The sequence below is a fragment of the Colobus angolensis genome, unplaced genomic scaffold (assembly GCF_000951035.1).
Source record: "Colobus angolensis palliatus isolate OR3802 unplaced genomic scaffold, Cang.pa_1.0 Scaffold210, whole genome shotgun sequence".
In the NCBI taxonomy this organism is placed as follows: domain Eukaryota; kingdom Metazoa; phylum Chordata; class Mammalia; order Primates; family Cercopithecidae; genus Colobus; species Colobus angolensis.
Genome location: NW_012115267.1, coordinates 4,017,226 through 4,036,862, shown reverse-complemented (window position 1 = coordinate 4,036,862; position 19,637 = coordinate 4,017,226). Strand labels below are relative to the sequence as shown.

At 44.1% G+C, this 19,637-nt stretch overlaps 1 protein-coding gene across 6 annotated transcripts in view; it reads right to left on the bottom strand.

The window, feature by feature from the left end:
- Nucleotides 1-857: 857 nt before the first annotated feature.
- FDFT1 (farnesyl-diphosphate farnesyltransferase 1) overlaps nucleotides 858-19,637 on the bottom strand; it is a 36,305-nt gene continuing 17,525 nt past the window's right edge. For 5 of the 6 annotated variants that reach the window (XM_011942833.1, XM_011942830.1, XM_011942832.1 and 2 more), the window contains 5 exons: nucleotides 15,678-15,806; nucleotides 11,344-11,535; nucleotides 7,144-7,320; nucleotides 5,900-6,052; nucleotides 858-1,767 (listed from right to left, as the gene is read on the bottom strand). In XM_011942833.1, coding sequence (XP_011798223.1) covers nucleotides 1,546-1,767; nucleotides 5,900-6,052; nucleotides 7,144-7,320; nucleotides 11,344-11,535; nucleotides 15,678-15,806 — 873 coding nt within the window. In that variant the 3' untranslated portion in view covers nucleotides 858-1,545. The remainder of the gene's footprint in view (nucleotides 1,768-5,899; nucleotides 6,053-7,143; nucleotides 7,321-11,343; nucleotides 11,536-15,677; nucleotides 15,807-19,637) is intronic. The other variant, XM_011942831.1, reaches the window with a different exon arrangement.

The window sequence follows — 19,637 nt, the reverse complement described above, 5'->3', positions numbered from 1 at the left end:
TAAGCCTCAAATGAACCAATTAACTGAGGTCTCCCTGGACCCAAACTAATTTTGGTGTCAGTGGTCACAGCAAAAGTGTGTTTACAACAATGCAAATCCAACATTGCGCTGGAAACAACTCAAATTCAATGATTAAGCCACCATCCACGATGGGCTGCAGAAGAGTAGACTATATACTATGAGTACCTGTAGCATTAATGGCTTCTAGAAAGTACTGAATGCCCTAGTACACCGATTCTCAACTCGAGGGTCCACAGGCCTCCTTGACGCACTGAGCGCCTCAGTGAGAGCACATCACAAGCTCTGCTGCACTAGGGTAGAGAGGAAGGTAAAACCCCAAGCAGCAGAAGTACTGTTCTGCTCCCAAGCCAATCACCTGAAGACAGCTTTTGCCTTTCTTAAGACTTGAATATATAAACTGGTAACTTTAAAAAAGAAAAACTGCTGGGGGAAAGAAATAACCTTAATTTTTTTTTTTTTGTACAATTTTTTACAATTTTTTAAAGATGGAGTCTCACTCCGTCGCCCAGGCTGGAGTGCAGTAGCGCGATCTCAGCTCATCGCAAGCTCCGCCTCCCAGGTTCAAGCCATTCTCCTGCCTCAGCCTCCCCAGTAGCTGGGACTACGGGGGCCCGCCACCACACCCAGCTAATTTTTTTTTATTTTTAGTAGCGATAGGGTTTCACCATGTTACCCAGGATGGTCTCGATCTTCTGACCTCAAGTGATCCGCCTGCCTCGGCCTCCCAAAGTGCTGGGATTACAGGCATGAGCCACCGCGCTGGGCCATCAACTCCATTCTTGAGCTCCATCTTTTCCACAGTCAGGCAGGCTTCCAAGTGAACTGAATTTGACAAATGCAGAGCAATTAAATTCTTTATTATAAAAATCTCAAAAATGTCCACCTTAACTGAAGGCCAATCTTCTGAAATGGGGTCAAAGGCAATCCTGCTGTTTCTCTCTGAAAGCTAAACTCCCTTACGATAGTAGGAGAACACCCAGAATTTTATTCCCAGCCTTCGTGTGCAAAAGGCAGTTTGCATTCTTAGGAAACACCTAAGTGTCACCTAAACCATAAATATTTCCACCTACTCCATTCAACCCAATTAAAGAAAACAAAACGATGAGAAAAATAGGAACTCAACAGAAAGAAATTTCACATCATTTTCTACTATTGTGAACATTCAAAGGTTGCTTCAAATTAAATACTTTTAATTATCATTCTAGCCAGGATCACACTAAATAGGATCTCATGACAGTCACCTACGCAGCCATTTCACCTAAACTGTGGCACAGAATGCTCTGCCATGAGTCACAAGAAGCACAGTGATCATCACCCACAAGGACAGGTTGCTGGGGTGAAGCGCCCTTTGCTTTCATGTTTATATTCTTCTCAACTGCATCTCACTTTCCTAAAGGCCCCGGCCACACAGTTCTTTTAGGGATTAAAGTAGGAGGAAAAAAATAAAGAGAAGCCAACATCCATCCTTAAAGAAAAAAAGTAAATCCATTTTATGGTGAGCTTCACCCACGGACAAATTTGGGATCAGTGTTCTCCAGTCTGAACATAGTCTTCTGTGACCTGGGAGAGTGTGGTCAGGTACTGCCAGCTCAGGGCAGCCAAGAGCATGACAAACGACAGGCAGATGGGGGAGTAGTGGCTTCGGGAGACCAGCTGACAGTTGGGAAGATTCTGCGCCCGGATGGTGGAGATGATCTGCCTTGTTTTACTGGAAGATGGGTCTGAGTCGGGGATTCTATGATAAATCTGTTCAAGACACAGGAAAAAATGGTAAGTGCTACGTGCTTCACATTTTCCGTGGCTACTTACAACCCTCCACTGGTAGGTAGTTTATGCCTATTTTACCAATGAGGAAAGGGAGGCTCAGAGAACATGAAAGTAACTTACCCAAAGCCACCCCAATGGTAAGGTGGGGATGTCAGCCCCAGCCTGCTCATCGCAAAGCCTGTCTTCCTGAGCAAACGGGAAGCACAGGTGTGCATACTGCACCCCGGAGGCCCTCAAGAGCAGCGGCTGAGCCACACTGATCTTCACATCCCCAGCACCTCACAGTGCCCTTCCAGGAGATAAGTAAGGCGAATAAATGAAGAGAAATCTTGGTTGTGACGGTCCCCGGTAATACAATTAGTGGCAAACGTTTGAGTCCTTTGATGAGCACTTCTAATATATAGGCATGACAGCACAGCCAGAAGCTGCAGTCACTGGTCCTCAGACACAGCCTTACCTAAAACAGAGCCGCTAAGGCCAAAGGGACCGTCTAGATGCTTGGTTGCTAGCCCAAACCCCACTTTCCATTTACCTGAAGGCACACAGTAGGTTTTTGCAAACTCAATTATTCAGGTCTTAAAAACCTACCAGTCTCAGTCAAGGAGTTACATCTGCTTGCCAAGCACAGGTTGCGGCAGACTTTTCATCTACATGCCTGGCATATAGTTGAAGCAAAAGAAATACTTGAGGGGTTTGAGAAAGGGCCTCACTCTGCCCAGGTTGGAGTGCAGTGGTGCCATCTCAGCTCACTGCAACCTCCACCTCCTGAGTTCAAGCGATTCTCATGTCTCAGGCTCCCAAACAGCTGGGATTACAAGTGTGTGCACCACCACGCCTGGCTAAATTTTGTATTTTCAGTAGAGATGGGGTTTCACCATATTGGCCAGGCTCGTCTCGAACTCCGGACCGCAAGTGATCTGCCTGCCTCAGCCTCCCAAAGTGTTGGGATTACAGGTGTGAGCCACAGTGCCAGGCCTGATGATTAAATGACACAGGCTCCTGTAAGTGCTTACTGGACTGAAATAAGCTCTTGTGCAATGCTGTGCTACAGGAGCTCCTCTGTGAGTCCATGTGGTACTTCCAGGTCTCAGCAGTTCTACTTACAACAACAGAATATGGAATCAGCTTGATAATCATTTAAAACTCTCATCTATGAACATCTAAACTCCCATTAAAGCAAAAACATCACTTGGCAAAAAACAAAAAAAGATTCTGATTTGACAGGTTTGGGTGAGGGCTGATGTCTAACGGGCTCCCAGGTGATTCCCAGCGGCTGCTGGCTGGGGACCATCCTTGAGCAGCAAGGCACCTGGGGTCCAAAGAGCCTGATGATGCTCTGACTTAACCACAAGAGGGCACAGGAAGTGTGCAGAGACACGAACAAGATGCTCCCTGCCAAGGAATCACTTTGGCAGAGAGGGGAATGGGGGTTTCTGGCCGTTTGGCTGAGCATTTATTTATATCCCAAAATAGCAGGTTGATCTTCTCCCCAACTGACAGGCGTCCGTCCAGGCTGGTTTAAAGCAGTGGCTGCTCCAGGGTGGGGTGAGGGCCCTGCAGAGTGTGGCCACCTGCTTGGGAAGGCATGGGGCTGCACTCCCAAGTCCTCACTAAGCACTGGAGATGCATCAAGAGGTCCTCTGGCAAGTCCCTTCCAGGTGCATGCTCGCTACAACACTAAGTCCAGAGGTCCCACAGAATCAGCATTTCCTCCTTTCTTACTGCAAAGGCCAGACTCGGTCCACAAGGAGAAATAGGATCAGTGTTAATGTCTGGACACCAGCAAGAGGCCAGACGACTTGTGGCTTCATACAAAATGTTTTCATTTAAAACTTTACTTGTAAAATGTCCTTACTGCTGAGACTAAAACCATTAACAGGTTCTACGGCTTAAGACTTAGAAATCTTCAGAGATTTTTCTAAATCAAATCAACTTAAGTATTAATATTAACATTTCTCCCCAAATGCCTTGAGTTTTACTAGGATAACTTTAAACAAAACAACGGATGCCCTAAGCCAGAGGTCAGCAACCTTCTTATTCAAGGGCCAAAAAATATTTTTAGCTTTACAAGTCATCCCCGTTGCAGCTCCTCAACTCCGCCGTTACATCGCAGAAGCAGCCACAGAAGATATAGAAGCAAATGGGTGTGGCTGTATTCAGATAAACTTTATTCACAAAAACAGGGCTCGGCCAACTGTAGGTTGTCCACCCTTACCCTCAAACTATGAATTACCACTAGGATTTAATTCCAACAGTTAAGGAAAAATCAAATACATCTGAATTTTAATACAGTAATGGAATTGGCCACAAAATGTTTAAAAACTGGTTTCTAAAACTAGTGATCAGAATCAAACTGCAAAACCGAAACACTCTGAACTTACTACATCAAATGTTTCTAATGTATATAAAATGAAGAAATGGTGCTTACTATGGCAGGATTCCATTTAGAAAGGGTAGTTGAACCCTTAGAATTGGGGTTAACATCATGGATTCTGACGTCAGACAGACCTGGGTTCAAATGATCACCGCAGCCATGAGGCTGGGGCTCCAGTTTCCCTGAGATTACTCCTATCCACCTACTCGGCCACTACCCCAGGCACATAGCTCAAAATAAGTCCTGGCTACATGGCAAACTGGAGCGTCTCCTTGGTAGCAACTGTTTTGGTCAGTGGCTGAATACTTTCATCTAGCGACTATAAAATTTTAGGATTTTTAAAAGCGATTTGGTCTTCTCTTAGACTTCTATAGGTGCCTCTGATAGAAGTTTTGGACATCAGCATTTCTATGGCAGACAGAAGGTAGGGAGGAAATATAAGGACAATATGCAACATGCAAGAGAAATCAGAAATAGCTATTTTGTAGAATTCTGTTTAGATGAAAACACTGTTGCAAACCATACTCCTGTAAAGGCGTAACAAGGGGACTAGAAGGATGTACAAAACCGTGGACAATGGCAACCTCTGGGGAGGGAGCTCAGGCAAAGGAAAAATGATGAGGGTCATGTATGTTTTCATAAAGTCTCCAGTGTTTCAATCTCACAAGATCACACCTGAGGATCACAGCATCATCCTGGGCCTCTACTCGCCAGACACCAGTAGCACCCGATTCCTGTCCGCTTGTGGGAGGGGACAAACCACCTCCATTGACAAACCACTGCTCCAGGGTCTAGAGATGACTAGACATTACAGAGACTTCTGGTCTCTAAGAAGTAATTGTTTTTTTTGAGACAAAGTCTCACCCTATCACCCAGGCTAGCGTGCAATGATGAGATAACACAGCTCACTGTAGCCTCGACCTCCCAGGCTCAAGTGATCCACCTGCCTCAGCCTCCTGAGGCAGCTGGGACCACAGGCGTGCACTACCATGATCAGCTAATTTTTAAATTATTTGTAGAAATGGGGTCTTGCTATGTCACCCAGGCTGGTCTTAAATTCCTGGCCTCAAGTGATCCTCCCACCTTGGTGTCCCAAAGTGCTGAGATTTCAGGAGTGAGATACTGTGCCTGGCCAGAAATAAATTTTCTGAACCTAGTCAGGTATTACAGATTTGACCTGAGAAGGTATGTTTTCTTTTTATAGGATGCTTTTGGTATTTGAAATGAAATTTTCCAAAGAAAATTTAGGAAATAATTGCAACTGGATGGCTTATCCTTGGCCTAAATTCCCTACTGTGATTTTTCAACTGAGGCCTGTGGCATAATGAAAGTACCCGACTGGGTGTCAGGACACATGGACGGGAGCCAGAGACCCACTCAATCGCGTACTGCATCAGCAGAGACAAGCTTCAACCTCACATTCCTCACCATCAGCAAGAAGCTTGGTTGGCCTCCTGCATCATCTTGCAGCTCAAAATCTATGATTGTACTCAGGGGCTCCATCCTACAGTCTTGCTCCATTTATCTCCTCTCGCCAGGGTACTACACAGCAGTGAGCAATCTGCTCGACTCCTGTGCATAGATTTGTTTCCTAACAAAGGATATCAACTCCTGTCTCTTTAGGCCATAGGAGAGTGAGTTGTTAGAATCATCTAATATCCAAACATGTTTAAACAGTGACATTACTAAATCATAAAAGTAGCTACAAATTATCCAAGTAGTTAAATAAAAACCCACCTCTTCCATATACTGATATATGATGGCTTTGACAGCCGGCATATTGGTGGCATCCATCATCAGGGTCACCGCTTGCCCTTTCCGAATCTTCACTGCCCCTTTGAACACCTGCTGGTTATTGTAACAGGCAGCCAAAGTGGCAATGGCCATCACCTACAGAGAGCAAGAAGAGAGGGGAAAAAAGAAGAGAGAGTGTTGTAAGCTATCATTATCACAAAAAGGTAAGAAAACCTTCTGTTGAATGGGCAATTGCTAACCGCTAATGAACTAAGATGTAATTAATCAAGAAAAAATACCCACGAAGAAAGTATGCCAAGATTTTTACCTTCCCGACTACTGCCTTTCTCAACAACACACAGAATTAAGCAGTCTAAAACAATTCTACAGTTTAGCCACAAAAGTTCCATTTTATTTGGAAAAAGCAAACACAAGTAAATCCAACATTTTCCATGCTAGAGCAATGGATTATTAGATCTGAAATAACTATTTCAACATAATATATGGAAAGAAATTTCTGTTTTACTTGTTTTTCTATTTTCCTACAACAAACATAATCATTACATATTTAAAACTAATGCCAGGGGAGAACAGAAGGGGATTAATTTCCTGTGCTCAAAGATAAACTATTTCTAGGTAAATTGAAACATGAGACAAGGATATAGATTTTACTTTCAACCACCATTCCAAGTTGGTCATTAGAACAAGATCAAACCAAGTTCCCAAATCAGTTAAATGCTATTACTTTCTTCACTTATTTGCAGTAGTATCTGAAATACTTGGTAAAGGCAACTAAAAAGTGTAAGGTCCTAGCATACTGAGGGACTAGGTCTACAGGGCCAGGTTCTTGTTATCCTGGGTCTAGGAAAAGGACAGCAATAATTAAGATGCGTAATGAAGACTTTTTAATGATAACAGCCTCACCCATGTTTTACCCAGCACTCCCCATAAATCTAGGCCAAAGACCTTGACTTAGCTGAGGATAAGAACCTAACTAGTTTAGAACAGCTGTGGAAAAGAGTAAATCCAGAAAGAAGGTTCTGAAAAGGAGCAGGCTTACCCTCAAGGCTGAGCTGAGTTTGGTGGCTGGAAGCAAAGCGGGGTGCTATGAAACCCCCAGCACAATCGACTGGAGCCATCATGTTTTTAAGGAATCATAGCCTTGAATACAGCACAGCAAAATCCACCCTTACGCCCACCCCACTCCCTTTAGCTCCATATCCACCCAGAGGAGCCCCAGTCCCTACCTGCGGAATAGCACAGAAGTTAAACACACTCTGGTTTCTGAGTCTCGAAAGGTAGGTGATGACATCTGGGATGTGGTGCAGGGCATTGGTTATAAGTTCATTCAGGCACTGCACGGCCAAGTCAATATTCTCCGGCTTGGCAAAATCCCCCAACTTCTTAACATACCTACTCCAAACCTAGACAGATGAGAAGATTAAGGACAGGTCAGCATGTGCATAGGGGAGAATTTACAAGCAATATTAAAGGATCTTTGTGCATAAGAACTATGACACAGGCTGGGCGTGGTGGTTCACGCCTGTAATCCCAGCACTTTGGGAGGCTGAGGAGGGTGGATCATGACGTCAGGAGTTCAAGACCAGGCTGGCCAAGGTGGTGAAACCCTGTCTCTACTAAAAATACAAAAATTTGCTGGATGCTGTGGCAAAAAAAAAAAAAAAAACAAAACGATGATATACAGTAAAGTCTCTCTTAGCTGCACACTCATCTTTCACCAAGATCAAGTTTGTTTTAAGCTCCATGCAATAGCTATTTCTGACTACCAGTAAGGGTCCATTTGCAACCTAGGAGTGAGTTAAGTACTGGAGAGCATGTCCTTGGGGACATTAGTGCGACACTGCACTACTTGTACGAATTCAGTCTAAAGAGGCTCCTGTCAGAGCTGTCGGTCTACTTCTGAAAAAAATAACCCGATACACAAAAATAGTTATAATTGTACTGTAGACTAAACATTAAACGTTCTCAAGATGGCCAGGCCTCTAAATAATGACTAATATTATATTCCTACTCTGGTAAGAATGCTGCTGAAAGCCATACCTGGGAAACGAGCTGAGTCTATCCTCTAAGTGTATTACCTCCCTGGATCCTGATAATTAGAAAGTACATTATAAATAAGAAAATGTTAAGTATATATACATACAGTTAAAAAGAGATAACAAGAAGTGTTGGTGAGGATGTGGAGAAACTGGAACTCTCACACTGCCAACGGGAATGTAAAATGGTGGGGCCACCTTGGAAAAGAGTCTGGCAGCTCCTCACAAGGTTCGAGCTGCTGTGTGAACCAGCCATTCCACTTCTCAGTATAGACCCAAGAAAAAGGAAAACACACATCCACACAAAACCTTATATGCAAATGTACACAGTACTATTCACCATAGCCAAAAACATGGAAAGAACCCAAATATCCTTCAACTGATGAATGGATAGATGTGGTCTGTCCACACAGTGGAATAATACTGGGCAATAAAAAGGAATAAAGCACTGATGCAATGCCCCAGCATGGAAGAGCCCTGAAAACACACTAGCAAGCCAGACGCAGTGGCTCAAGCCTGTAATCCCAGCACTTTGGGAGGCCGAGACGGGTGGATCATGAGGTCAGGAGATCGAGACCATCCTGGCTAACCTGGTGAAACCCCGTCTCTACTAAAAACTACAAAAAACTAGCCGGGCGAGGTGGCAGGCGCCTGTAGTCCCAGCTACTCGGGAGGCTGAGGCAGGAGAATGACGTGAACCCGGGAGGCGGAGCTTGCAGTGAGCTGAGATCCGGCCACAGCACTCCAGCCTGGGTGACAGAGCGAGACTCCGTCTCAAAAAAAAAAAACACACACTAGCAAAAGAAGCCAATCACCTAGGACCACATGTGGCATGATTCAACCACTATGAAATGTCCAGAACCTTTATTAAGCATTCTGTGCTAGAAGTTCATCTCATTTTATTCACACCACCACACTGCGGTAGAAATAAGTCTATTTTACAGATAAAGGAAGTGAATGAGAAGAGCAGGGTTCTGCGCCTGTGTGTGCAGGATGGTGTGGCTCATGCTCATGAATCACATGCCCGTGGCTGATGTTCTGTCTGGGAGACAATGGAACAGTGGTCAGGTGCTGGCCGAGGAGCCGGGAGACTGAGACTCCACTTCCAAGGCAGCCACTGCCTTACTGTGCATCCCCAGACAAACCCCTTCCCTTCTCAGAGCCCTGTTGTCAGCAAAAGATGGGTAGGCAAGAGTGGTTTCTCAACCCTGGCTGCACACAAGTCACCTAGGAAACTTAAAAGGCCGTGGCCGAGCTCTGGGTAGTGTTTTTGTTTGTGCTTTTTAGAGACAAGGGTCTTGCTCTGTCACCCAGGCTGCTAGAATGCAGTGGTGTGATCATGGTTCGCTGCAGCCTTGAACTCCTGGGCTCAGGAAATCCTTCTGCCTCAGTCTCTCAAGGAGCTAGAACTATACGGGCATGCCACTATGCCCAGCTAATTTTTAAATTTTTTTTTTTTAATGGAGTCTCGCTCTGTCACCCAGGCTGGAGTGCAGCGGTGCAACCTCAGCTCACTGCAACCTCTGCCTCCTGGGTTTGAGAGATTCTCCTGCATCAGCCTCCCAAGTAGCTGGCACTCCAGGCATATGCCACTACGCTTGGCTAATTTTTGTAATTTTAGTAGAGACGGAGTTTTGCCATGTTGGCCAGGCTGGTCTCAAGCGCCTGACCTCAAGTGATCCACTCACCGGGGCCTCTCAAAGTGCTGGGATTATAGGCGGGCAGTCACTGCGCCTGGCCAATTTTTACTTTATATAAAGACAGGGTCTCACTACATTGTCCAGGCTGTTCTTGATATCCTGGCTTCAGTGATGTTCCCGCCTTGGCCTCCCAGTGTGGAGATTTCAGGCGTTAGCCACTGCACCCGGCCCCCAGGGTAGTTTAAATGTGAATTTTTCTTAGGAGTAAGACTCAGCATCTTTTCAGATTTTTCATAATCATCTGCATGTCTCTTCCTGTGAACAATCTGTTCTTATCTCCTTGCCCATTTTTCTATGGGGCAGCTGGTCTTTTTCTTAACTTTTAGAAGTTCTTTTTATATTAGGAATATGAACCCTTTATCTGCTCTGTGAGTTGCAAACATTGTTTCCCCCTTTGTCACTTGTTTTCCTGAGACGGTTTCACTCTGCCACCTGGGCTGGCGTGCAGTGGTGTGATCATAACTCACCACAACCCTGAGCTCCTCGGCTCAAGGGATCCTTGTGCCTCAGCCTCCTGAATAGCTAGGAATACAGGTACATGCCACCATGCCCGGTTAATTTTTTAAATTTAGTTTTTTCTACTTTCTTTTTTATTTTTGCTCTCTTTCAGCAGAATCATTTTCAAATAATTTTTGGTAGAGATGGTGTCTTGCTGTGTTGCTCAGGCTGGTCTTGAACTCCCGGCCTCAGCACTGGGATTACAAGTATGAGACGCCTCACTCGTCTTTTTAAAAATTTAAAGTACTTGGCTGCAGGAAACAATTTCATGGAAAGCAAAAGGTAAATGCTGGAATAAATTCAGGAAACAGTCATAAAATTTTCTAGTTTCCTTCTGAACAAAATCAGTATCAAAACTTTTCCGTTCCCTGTCCATGTTTTAATTAAGTTAAAGATCGACCCTTGTCTCTTATTACAGACATCTGGAGTGTTTTGTCTACCTGGCATCCCTTTCCCCTTCTTGCGGCAGAATTCTTTCTTTGGGGGAAATCCATTCTGTGTGTACTGTGTAGACATAATCCAGGTGAGGCCGGAGAACTCAGCTGCATAGCAACTGATTCAGGGCTGGGCAGAAGAACCAAGCCCTTCCTCTTTTTTTGAGATATGGAGTCTCACTCTGTCGCCCAGGCTGGAGTGCAGTGCTGCGATCTGAGCTCACTGCAGTCTCTGCTTCCTGGCGACTCTCCTGCCTCAGCCTCCCGGGTAGCTGGGATTACAGGTGTACACCACCACACCTGGCTAATTTTTGTATTTTTTAGTAAAGACGGGGTTTCACCATGTTGGCCAGGCTGGTCTCGAATTGCTGACCTCAGGTGATCCGCCCACCTCTGCCTCCTCAAGTGTTGGGATTACAGGCGTGAGCCACTGCTCTGGGCCAAACAAAGCCCTTCCTAAGAACTTTTTGTTAAGCTAGTGCACACGGGTTGTTATCATATCCACCACCTGGAGAAAGACTGTCTGAAAGAAAGCGAACACAGCAAGGCTTGAATACACTGATGACAACGTGTAAATCCTGGGATTCAGCCAGTCGACCTGAAGCAAACTCATCTCAAACTATCCTATTTTCCACATCCTCTCATGTTGCCTGGGGGAGGTCTGACTTGTGTTTCTGTCACTCCCAACCTCAAGAGTTAAATGATTTTTCAGAGAATGTCCAAAATTTCTTTCCCCCAAAATATCCTGAATCTGTTACCTCTTGAGGCCAAAACTCTCTTCCTTCTTGCTGGTCTTCCAGATAGTCACGAATGATGTTTGTTTTCTGCAGAAACAGGCCCATCGAGTTGGCACGTTCCGTATCTTCACCAACTAGGGGGTCTTCGAACTCTGAAGCCGAGAAGAGACGGGAAAGGCCGATTCCCACCAGCCCGGCGACATAGTGGCAGTACTGCAAGAGAGGATTTGTGAAGTACTTTAATAATGGAATTTTTATTGAAAGGGACACACTAGAGATCATTAGCTCCAAAAAAGCAGGTTCAAAACAGAATGGGTAAGAATGCATTTTGATTTTAAAATACAAATATACATACCAGAATTTAAAAAAAAAAATCCAAGAAGGATGTGCTCGTAAGATTTAACAGCGGCCTCTGGCTGATGGGAATCTGATGTTTTTATTTTTTACCTTATTTTCTAAATTTCTACAATGCACATGTACTGCCACTATAATAAAAGGCTATTAAAAAAACTAGTCTAGTAAACATTTTTTATTTTATTATTTTTTTTAAGAGACAGAGTCTCATATGTTGCCCACGTTAGACTCAAACTCCTGGGCTCAAGCAGTCTTTCTGCCACAGCTTCCCAAATGGCTGGGATTGTAGGCAAACACCACAGTGTCTAGCCTTACCTTACAATAAACTTTTTTTTTTTTTTTTAGATCAAGTCTCACCTGGGCTGGAGTGCAGTGGCACAATCTCAACTCACTGCAACCTCTGCCTCCTAGGTTCAAGTGATTCTCCTGCCTCAGCCTCCTGAGTAGCTGGGATTTATAGGCGCCCACCACCACGTCCAGCGAATTTTTGTATTTTTAGTAGAGATGGGGTTTCACCATGTTGGTCATGCTGGTCTTGAACTCCTGACCTCAACTGATCTGCCCGCCTTGGCCTCCCAAAGTGCTGGGATTACAGGCCCAAACCACCGCACCTGGCTTAGCTTTACAATAAACTTTTTGATACATAAAATTGTGAGAGAAGGCAACGATGAAAGATGGAATATTCTGGCTAACAGAAACTAAGACAATACTAAGTCTAGTTGAATCTTTTTTTGACCAACCTGAAAACATTTGAAGATCTGCAGGCCCTCAGAATCACCATTATATGAAAGAACAAATAACTATCATATGTTCTTGACACTGTTTTAAGAACTTTGCACATTCAATCCTCAAACATTTATCAGGTACAGCACTATGATCTCCGTTTCAGATGAGGAAACTGAGGCACAAAGTTAATTAACTTGCCCAACATTGCCCATCTGAGAAAAAAAAAAATTAGCCAGGCACGGTGGCACATGCCAGTGGTTCCTGTTACTCAGGAGGCTGAAGTAGGAGGATCACTTGAACCCAGGAAGGTAGGGCTGCCATGTTTGTGGCAGGGGCTAAGGGTTCAAAACTAGGTAGTCTGACTTAAGTGTCAGGCTTTAACAACTTTGCTAAAACTTCCCCCTTTTCTTTTCTTTTTAATTTTTCTTTTAGAGATAGCGTAACTTTCCCTCTCTCAAAAGAGATTTCAGTAAATGCAAGTCTTAATTGTCAAATACTTTTTTTCCAAGACACCAATTTGTTAAAAGCTATCCTCCTCTGAAAAGGGTATCCTAAGACAACTTAACACAACATTCACATACAATAATTGTCTATTAGTTAACTTAAGAAGAGAAAAGTAAAGAAGGTAAGCTCTGGAGTGTCATTAGGAAGGGTAAAAGTTAGGCAATGACCGAAGTTCACACTTGTAATCCCAGAATTTTGGGAGGCTGTGGAGAGGGCAATGCTTGAGCCCAGGAGTTTCAGACCAAGCCTGGCTAACAAAGCAAGACCCTATCTCTGTAAAAAATTTTAAAAGGCTGACTGTGGTGGCTCACACCTGGGGGACCAAGGCAGGTGGATCGCTTGAGTCCAGGAACTCAAGACCAGCCTGGGCAACATGATGAAAACCTGTCTCTACCAAAAAATTACAAAAATTAGCCAGGCGTGGTGGTGTGCACGGATAGTGCCAGCTAATCGGGAGGCGGAGGTGAGAGGACTGCTTAAGCGCAGAAGGTCGAGGCTGCAGTCAGCCTTGATCATGCCACTGCACTCCAGCCTGAGCGACAGAGCAAGACCCTGTCTCAAAAACAACAAAAATTAAAATAGATTAGCCAGGCACAGTAGTAACATGCCTGTGGTCCCAGTTACTCACGAGGCTGAGGCAAGGAAGATTGCTTGAGCCCGGGAGGTCAAGGCTGCCTTGTTTGTGCCACTGGATTCCAGTTTAGGTGACAGAGTGTGAGACCCTGTCTCAAAAACAAAAAAGTCGTCTCTGATTGAAAGTAATACAAGGCCAGAGACTAATCGGGGGCACAATGAACAGGCAAAGAGAAAGCACTTGAAATTTGTTCTAGGAGAAAAGTAACATGAAAAAAGTAACATTTTGCTGAAATTACATGTAAATAAATTAGCTTGGGCAGCTATACAAAATCTTAAAAAGAATTACTAGAAATTTAAAAAAATCATTAGTGTATCTATAGCACTATCCAAAAATATATTTTAAGATTATAGTTCTTTTGGTAGAAATACTTCTTTTTTTTTTTTTTTTTTTTTTTTGAGGCGGAGCCTCGCTCTGTCGCCCGGACTGGAGTGCTGTGGCCGGATCTCAGCTCACTGCAATCTCCGCCTCCCGGGTTTACGCCATTCTCCTGCCTCAGCCTCCGGAGTAGCTGGGACTACAGGCGCCCGCCACCTCGCCCGGCTAGTTTTTTGTGTTTTTTAGTAGAGACGGGGTTTCACCGTGTTAGCCAGGATGGTCTCGATCTCCTGACCTTGTGATCCGCCCGTCTCGGCCTCCCAAAGTGCTGGGATTACAGGCTTGAGCCACCGCGCCCGGCCTGGTAGAAATACTTCTAAAATGGAGACGTATATAATTCATCTTCCTCCAAAGTTAAAGAAAAAAAAAAACTCCTTAAAATATTTGGCTGGGTGCAGTAGTAGCTCATGCCTGTAATGCCAACATTTGGGAGGCTGGAGTGGGAGGACTGTTTGATGCCAGGAGTTTGAGACTAGCCTGGGCAACATGGCAAAACCCTCTCTCTACAAAAAAAAAAAAAACAAAAAAAACAAAAAATTAGCCTGGTATGGTGGCACGCACCTGTAGTTACAGCTACTTAGGAGGCTGAGGTGGGAGGATCATTTGAGCCCAGGAGGTTGAGGCTGCAGTGAGCTATGATCACACCACTACACACCAACCTGGATGACAGAGCAAGACCCTGTCTCAAAAAAATTCAGTTTTATCTGATCAGAACTTCTATTCAACAACCTACAATGAAGTTTCCTGAATAAATCTGCACAACAGAAAATGAAGTTACTATCACAACCAGTGCTGGTTCCTGGCCAGAAGTTTTAACTTCAACTTTATTTTCTTTCAGATGGGGTCTTGCTCTGTCACCCAGGTTGGAGTGCAGTGGCACAATCATGGCTCACTGCAACCTTGAACTCTCAGGCTCAAGCAATCCTCCCACACCTCAGCCTCCAGAGTAGCTGTGACCACAGGCACATGCCACCAATGCCCTACTAATTTTTTAATTTTTTGAGAGATGGGGTCTCGCTATGTTGCTTAGGCTTGTGTCCAACTCCTAGGCTCAAATGATCCTCTCACCTTAGCTTCCCAAAGGGCTGAGATTACAGGTAACCCACAGTGCCCGGCTAACTTCACCTTAAATGCAGAAATTGATTTCTAGCACTCATTATATGCTGTTAACTTGGGAAGCACAAACCAGCAGTTCCAAAGATACTGCTATCATGTTTTGAGGTTTGAAAAATTAAGAGGCCCAAGACCTTAGACTCACTAACTTGGTGACTAGGTAGCAGCATCTCTTTGGAAATCCTAATTTAAGCACTGTTAAAGGTATGAAATACATCAACACTTTAGATGTTTGAAATGTCTTTGACTGTTAAATTTGACTGGCTTTAAAATAATAAAATGTCTTTGCTTCCACAGAAGTGATAAGTCTCGCAAACACCATTCCTATGAAAAATAGGCAAGACTCCTAACCCTACCTTATGTTTTGATGTGTAGTTTAATCTTCATGGTCAATTATATCCCTTTGTCTAGATAATCACTTCTCTCCAATCCCCTACTCCTAACCTGGCTGATATCCTACATAGCTGCTGGTTTGGAATCAGCTCTGGAACAAAGTGTTTGTGATGAGACATTCAACCTAAACAGACGACTTGTAAAACCAGAGGGCCTGGAACTAGTGAACAACTTTTCTTGTTCTGAGCTTCACTATGAGGATTGCTGGCTGTGTCTAATACATCACACACAGACACTGTTTTACAAGACTAACCTTGTCCCACTCCTGTTCAGAGGTCACATGCTTATCCAAAAATTCTGCCATCCCAATTCCCATTCTCTGGCAAATGTCGGCAATCACCGTTTGGTATTTCTCAGCCAGATTTCTAAACTCGAGGGAGATCTGAAATAGAAACCGTAAAGACAAAGAAATCATGAAATACGTGCAGAACATGGCACCCAAGATCACAAGGCAAACAATGATGGAATTAATTATCACTCTGCAGTGGTTCATCTACAAGCCTAATTTAGGTCATACATGTTTTGTTTTTGTTTTTGTTTGAGATGGAGTCCCGCAATGTTGCCCGGGCTGGAGTGCAATGGCGCGATCTCAGCTCACTGCAAACTCCGCCTCCCGGGTTCAAATGATTCTCCTGCCTCAGCCTCCCGAGTAGCTGGGATTACAGGAATGCACCACCATGCCCAGCTAATTTTTGTATTTTTAGTAGAAATGGGGTTTCACCATGCTGGCTAGGCTGGTCTCAAACTCCTGACCTCATGATCCACCAGCCTTGGCCTCCCAAACTGCTGGGATTACAGGTGTGAGCTACTGTGCCCAGCCTCATGTTTCTTATTATTCCATAAATTTTATAAATATTATAATAGAAGGGTCTAAAAATGCTAACGTTTCTAGATTAAAAAGAAGATTCAAAGTCTCACTACACATTTCATCTTTCCAATGTATAACGAGATGCTTCAACATAAAGTTGAGTATAAGAATTTTAGGGAGAACAGCTTGTTTAGACAAACCTCATTATGAGAAAGATTCATTTGTGCAAACATGGATCAAGCACTACCTATGTAACAAGTATCATACTAGGCACTGGGGATGTATATCACGGACACAAACAGAAACTCAGACCTGGAGTTGCTTCCAAGATGCCCAAATAGGAACAGCTCTGGTCTACAGCTCCCAGCAAGATCAACGCAGACACCGGGTGATTTCTGCATTTCCAACTGAGGTACCTGGTTCATCTCATTTGGACTGGTTGGACAGTGGGTGCAGCCTATGGAGGGCGAGCTGAAGCAGGGCGGGGCATCGCCTCACCCAGGAAGCGCAAGGGGTCAGGGGATTTCCCTTTCCTAGCCAAGGAAAGCCGTGAGTGACTGTACCTGGAGGAACAGTACACCTCTACCCAAATACTGAGCTTCGCTTTTCCCACAGTCTTCACAACTGGCACACCAGGTGATTCCCTCCAGTGCCTGGCTTGGCGGGTCCCATGTCCACGGAGCCTTGCTCACTGCTAGCACAGCAGTCTGAGATCAAGTTGGGATGCTGGAGCTTGGCGAGGAGAGGCACATCTGCCATTGCTGAGGCTTGAGTAGGCAGTTCTATGTTCACAGTGTAAACAAAGCAGCAGGGAAGCTCAAACTGGGCAGAGTCCACCACAGCTCAGCAAGGCCTACTGCCTCTCTAGATTCCACCTCTGCGAGAAGGGCGTATCTAAACAAAAGGCAGCAGACAGCTTCTGCAGACTTAAACGTCCCTGCCTGACAGCTCTGAAGAGAGCAGTGGTTCTCCTAGCATGGTGTTCGAACTCCGATAATGGACAGACTGCCTCCTCAAGTGGGTCCCTGACCTCCATGTAGCCTGACTGGGAGACTCCTCCCAGTAGGGGCCAACAGACACCTCATACAGGTGGATGCCCCTCTTGGACAAAGCTTCCAGAGAAGGATCAGGCAGCAATATTTGCTGTTCTGCAGCCTCCGCTGGTGATACCCAGGCAAACAGGGTCTAGAGTGAACTTTCAGCAAACTCCAACACACCTGCAGCTGACGGGCCTCTCTGTTAGAAGGAAAACTAACAAACAGAAAGGAATAGCATCAACATCAACAAAAAGGACATCCACACCAAAACCCCATCCACAGGTCACCAACATCAAAGACCAAAGGTAGATGAGATGGGGAGAAATCAGAGCAGAAATGCTGAAAATTCCAAAAACCAGAACACCACTTCTCCTCCAAAGGAATGTAACTCCTTGCCAGCAAGGAAACAAAACTGGATGAATGAGTTTGAGGAATTGACAGAAGTAGGCTTCAGAAGGTGGGTAATAACAAACTTCTCCAGCTAAAGGAGCACGTTCTGACCCATCACAAGGAAGCTTAAAACCTTACAAAAAGGTTGGACAAATGGCTAACTAGAATAACCAGTTAGAGAAGAGCTTAAATGACCTGATGGAGCTGAAAACCACAGTACGAGAACATCGTGAAGCATAGACAAGCTTCAAGAGCTGATTCGATCAGGTGGAAGAAAGGACTGAAGATCACATTAATGAAATAAAGCAAGAAGACAAGATGAGAGAGAAAAGAGTGAAAAGAAATGAACAAAGCCTTCAGGAAATATGGGACTATGTGAAAAGACTAAATCTACATTTGATTGGTGTACCTGAATATGGTGTACCCTACATTTGATTGGTGTACCTGAATATTGGTATACCTGAATATGGGACTACGTGAAAAGACCAAATCTACATTTGATTGGTGTACCTGAAAGTGATGGGGAGAATGGAACCAAGTTAGAAAACATTCTTCACAATATTATCCAGGCCTAGCAAGGCAGGCCAACATTCAAATTCAGGAAATACAGAGAACACCACAAAGATACTCCTTGAGAAGAGCAGTCCCAAGATACATAATTGTCAGATTCACCAAGGTTGAAATGAAGGAAAAAATGCTAAAGGCAGCCAGAGAGAAAGGTCGGGTTACCCACAAAGGGAAGCCCATCAGACTAACAGCAGATCTCTCGGCAGAAACCCTACGAGCCAGAAGAGAGTGGGGGCCAATATTCAACAATCTTAAAAGAATTTTCAACCCACAATCTCACATCCAGCCAAACTAAGCTTCATAAGTGAAGGACAAATAAAATCCTTTACAGACAAACAAATGCTCAGAGATTTTGTCACCACCAGGCCTGCCTTACAAGAGCTCCTGAAGGAAGCACTAAACATGGAAAGGAACAACCAGTACTAGCCACTGCAAAAACATGCCAAATTGTAAAGACCATCAACACTATGAAGAAACTGCATCAATTAATGGGCAAAATAACCAGCTAACATCATAATGACAGGATCAAAATCAAACATAAAAAATTACCTTAAATGTAAATGGGCTAAATGCCCCAATTAAAAGACACAGACTGGCAAACTGGACACAGAGTCAAGACCCATCAGTGTGCTGTATTCAGGAGACCTATCTCACGTGCAAAGACACAGACAGGCTCAAAATAAACGGATGGAGGAAGATCTACCAAGCAAATGGAAAGCACAAAAAAAGCAAGGGTTGCAATCCTAGACTCTGATAAAACAGACTTTAAACCAACAAAGATCAAAAGAGACAAAGAAGGTTACTATATAATGGTAAAGGGATAAATTCAACAAGAAGAGCTATCCTAAATATATATGCACCCAGATTCATAAAGCAAGCCCTTAGAGACCTACAAAGAGACTCAGGCTCCCACACAATAATAATGGGAGACTTTAACACCCCACTGTCAATATCAGACAACAGATCAATGAGACAGAAGGTTAACAAGGATATCCAGGACTTGAACTCAGCTCTGGACCAAGCAGACTTAAGACATCTACAGAACTCTCCATCCCATATCAACAGAATATACATTCTTCTCAGCACCACATCACACTTATTCTAAAATTGACCACATAATTGGAAGTAAAACACTCCTTAGCAAATGTAAAGAACAGAAATTATAACAAACTGTCTCTCAGACCACAGTGCAATCAAATTAGAACTTAGGATTAATAAACTCACTCAAAACCACACACCTACAAGGAAACTGAGCAACCTGCTCCTGAATGACTACTAGGTAAATAACGAAATGAAGGCAGAAATAAAGATGTTCTTTGAAACCAATGAGAACAAAGACACAATGTACCAGAATCTCTGGGACACATTTAAAGCAGTGTGTAGAGGGAAATTTATAGCACTAAATGCCCAT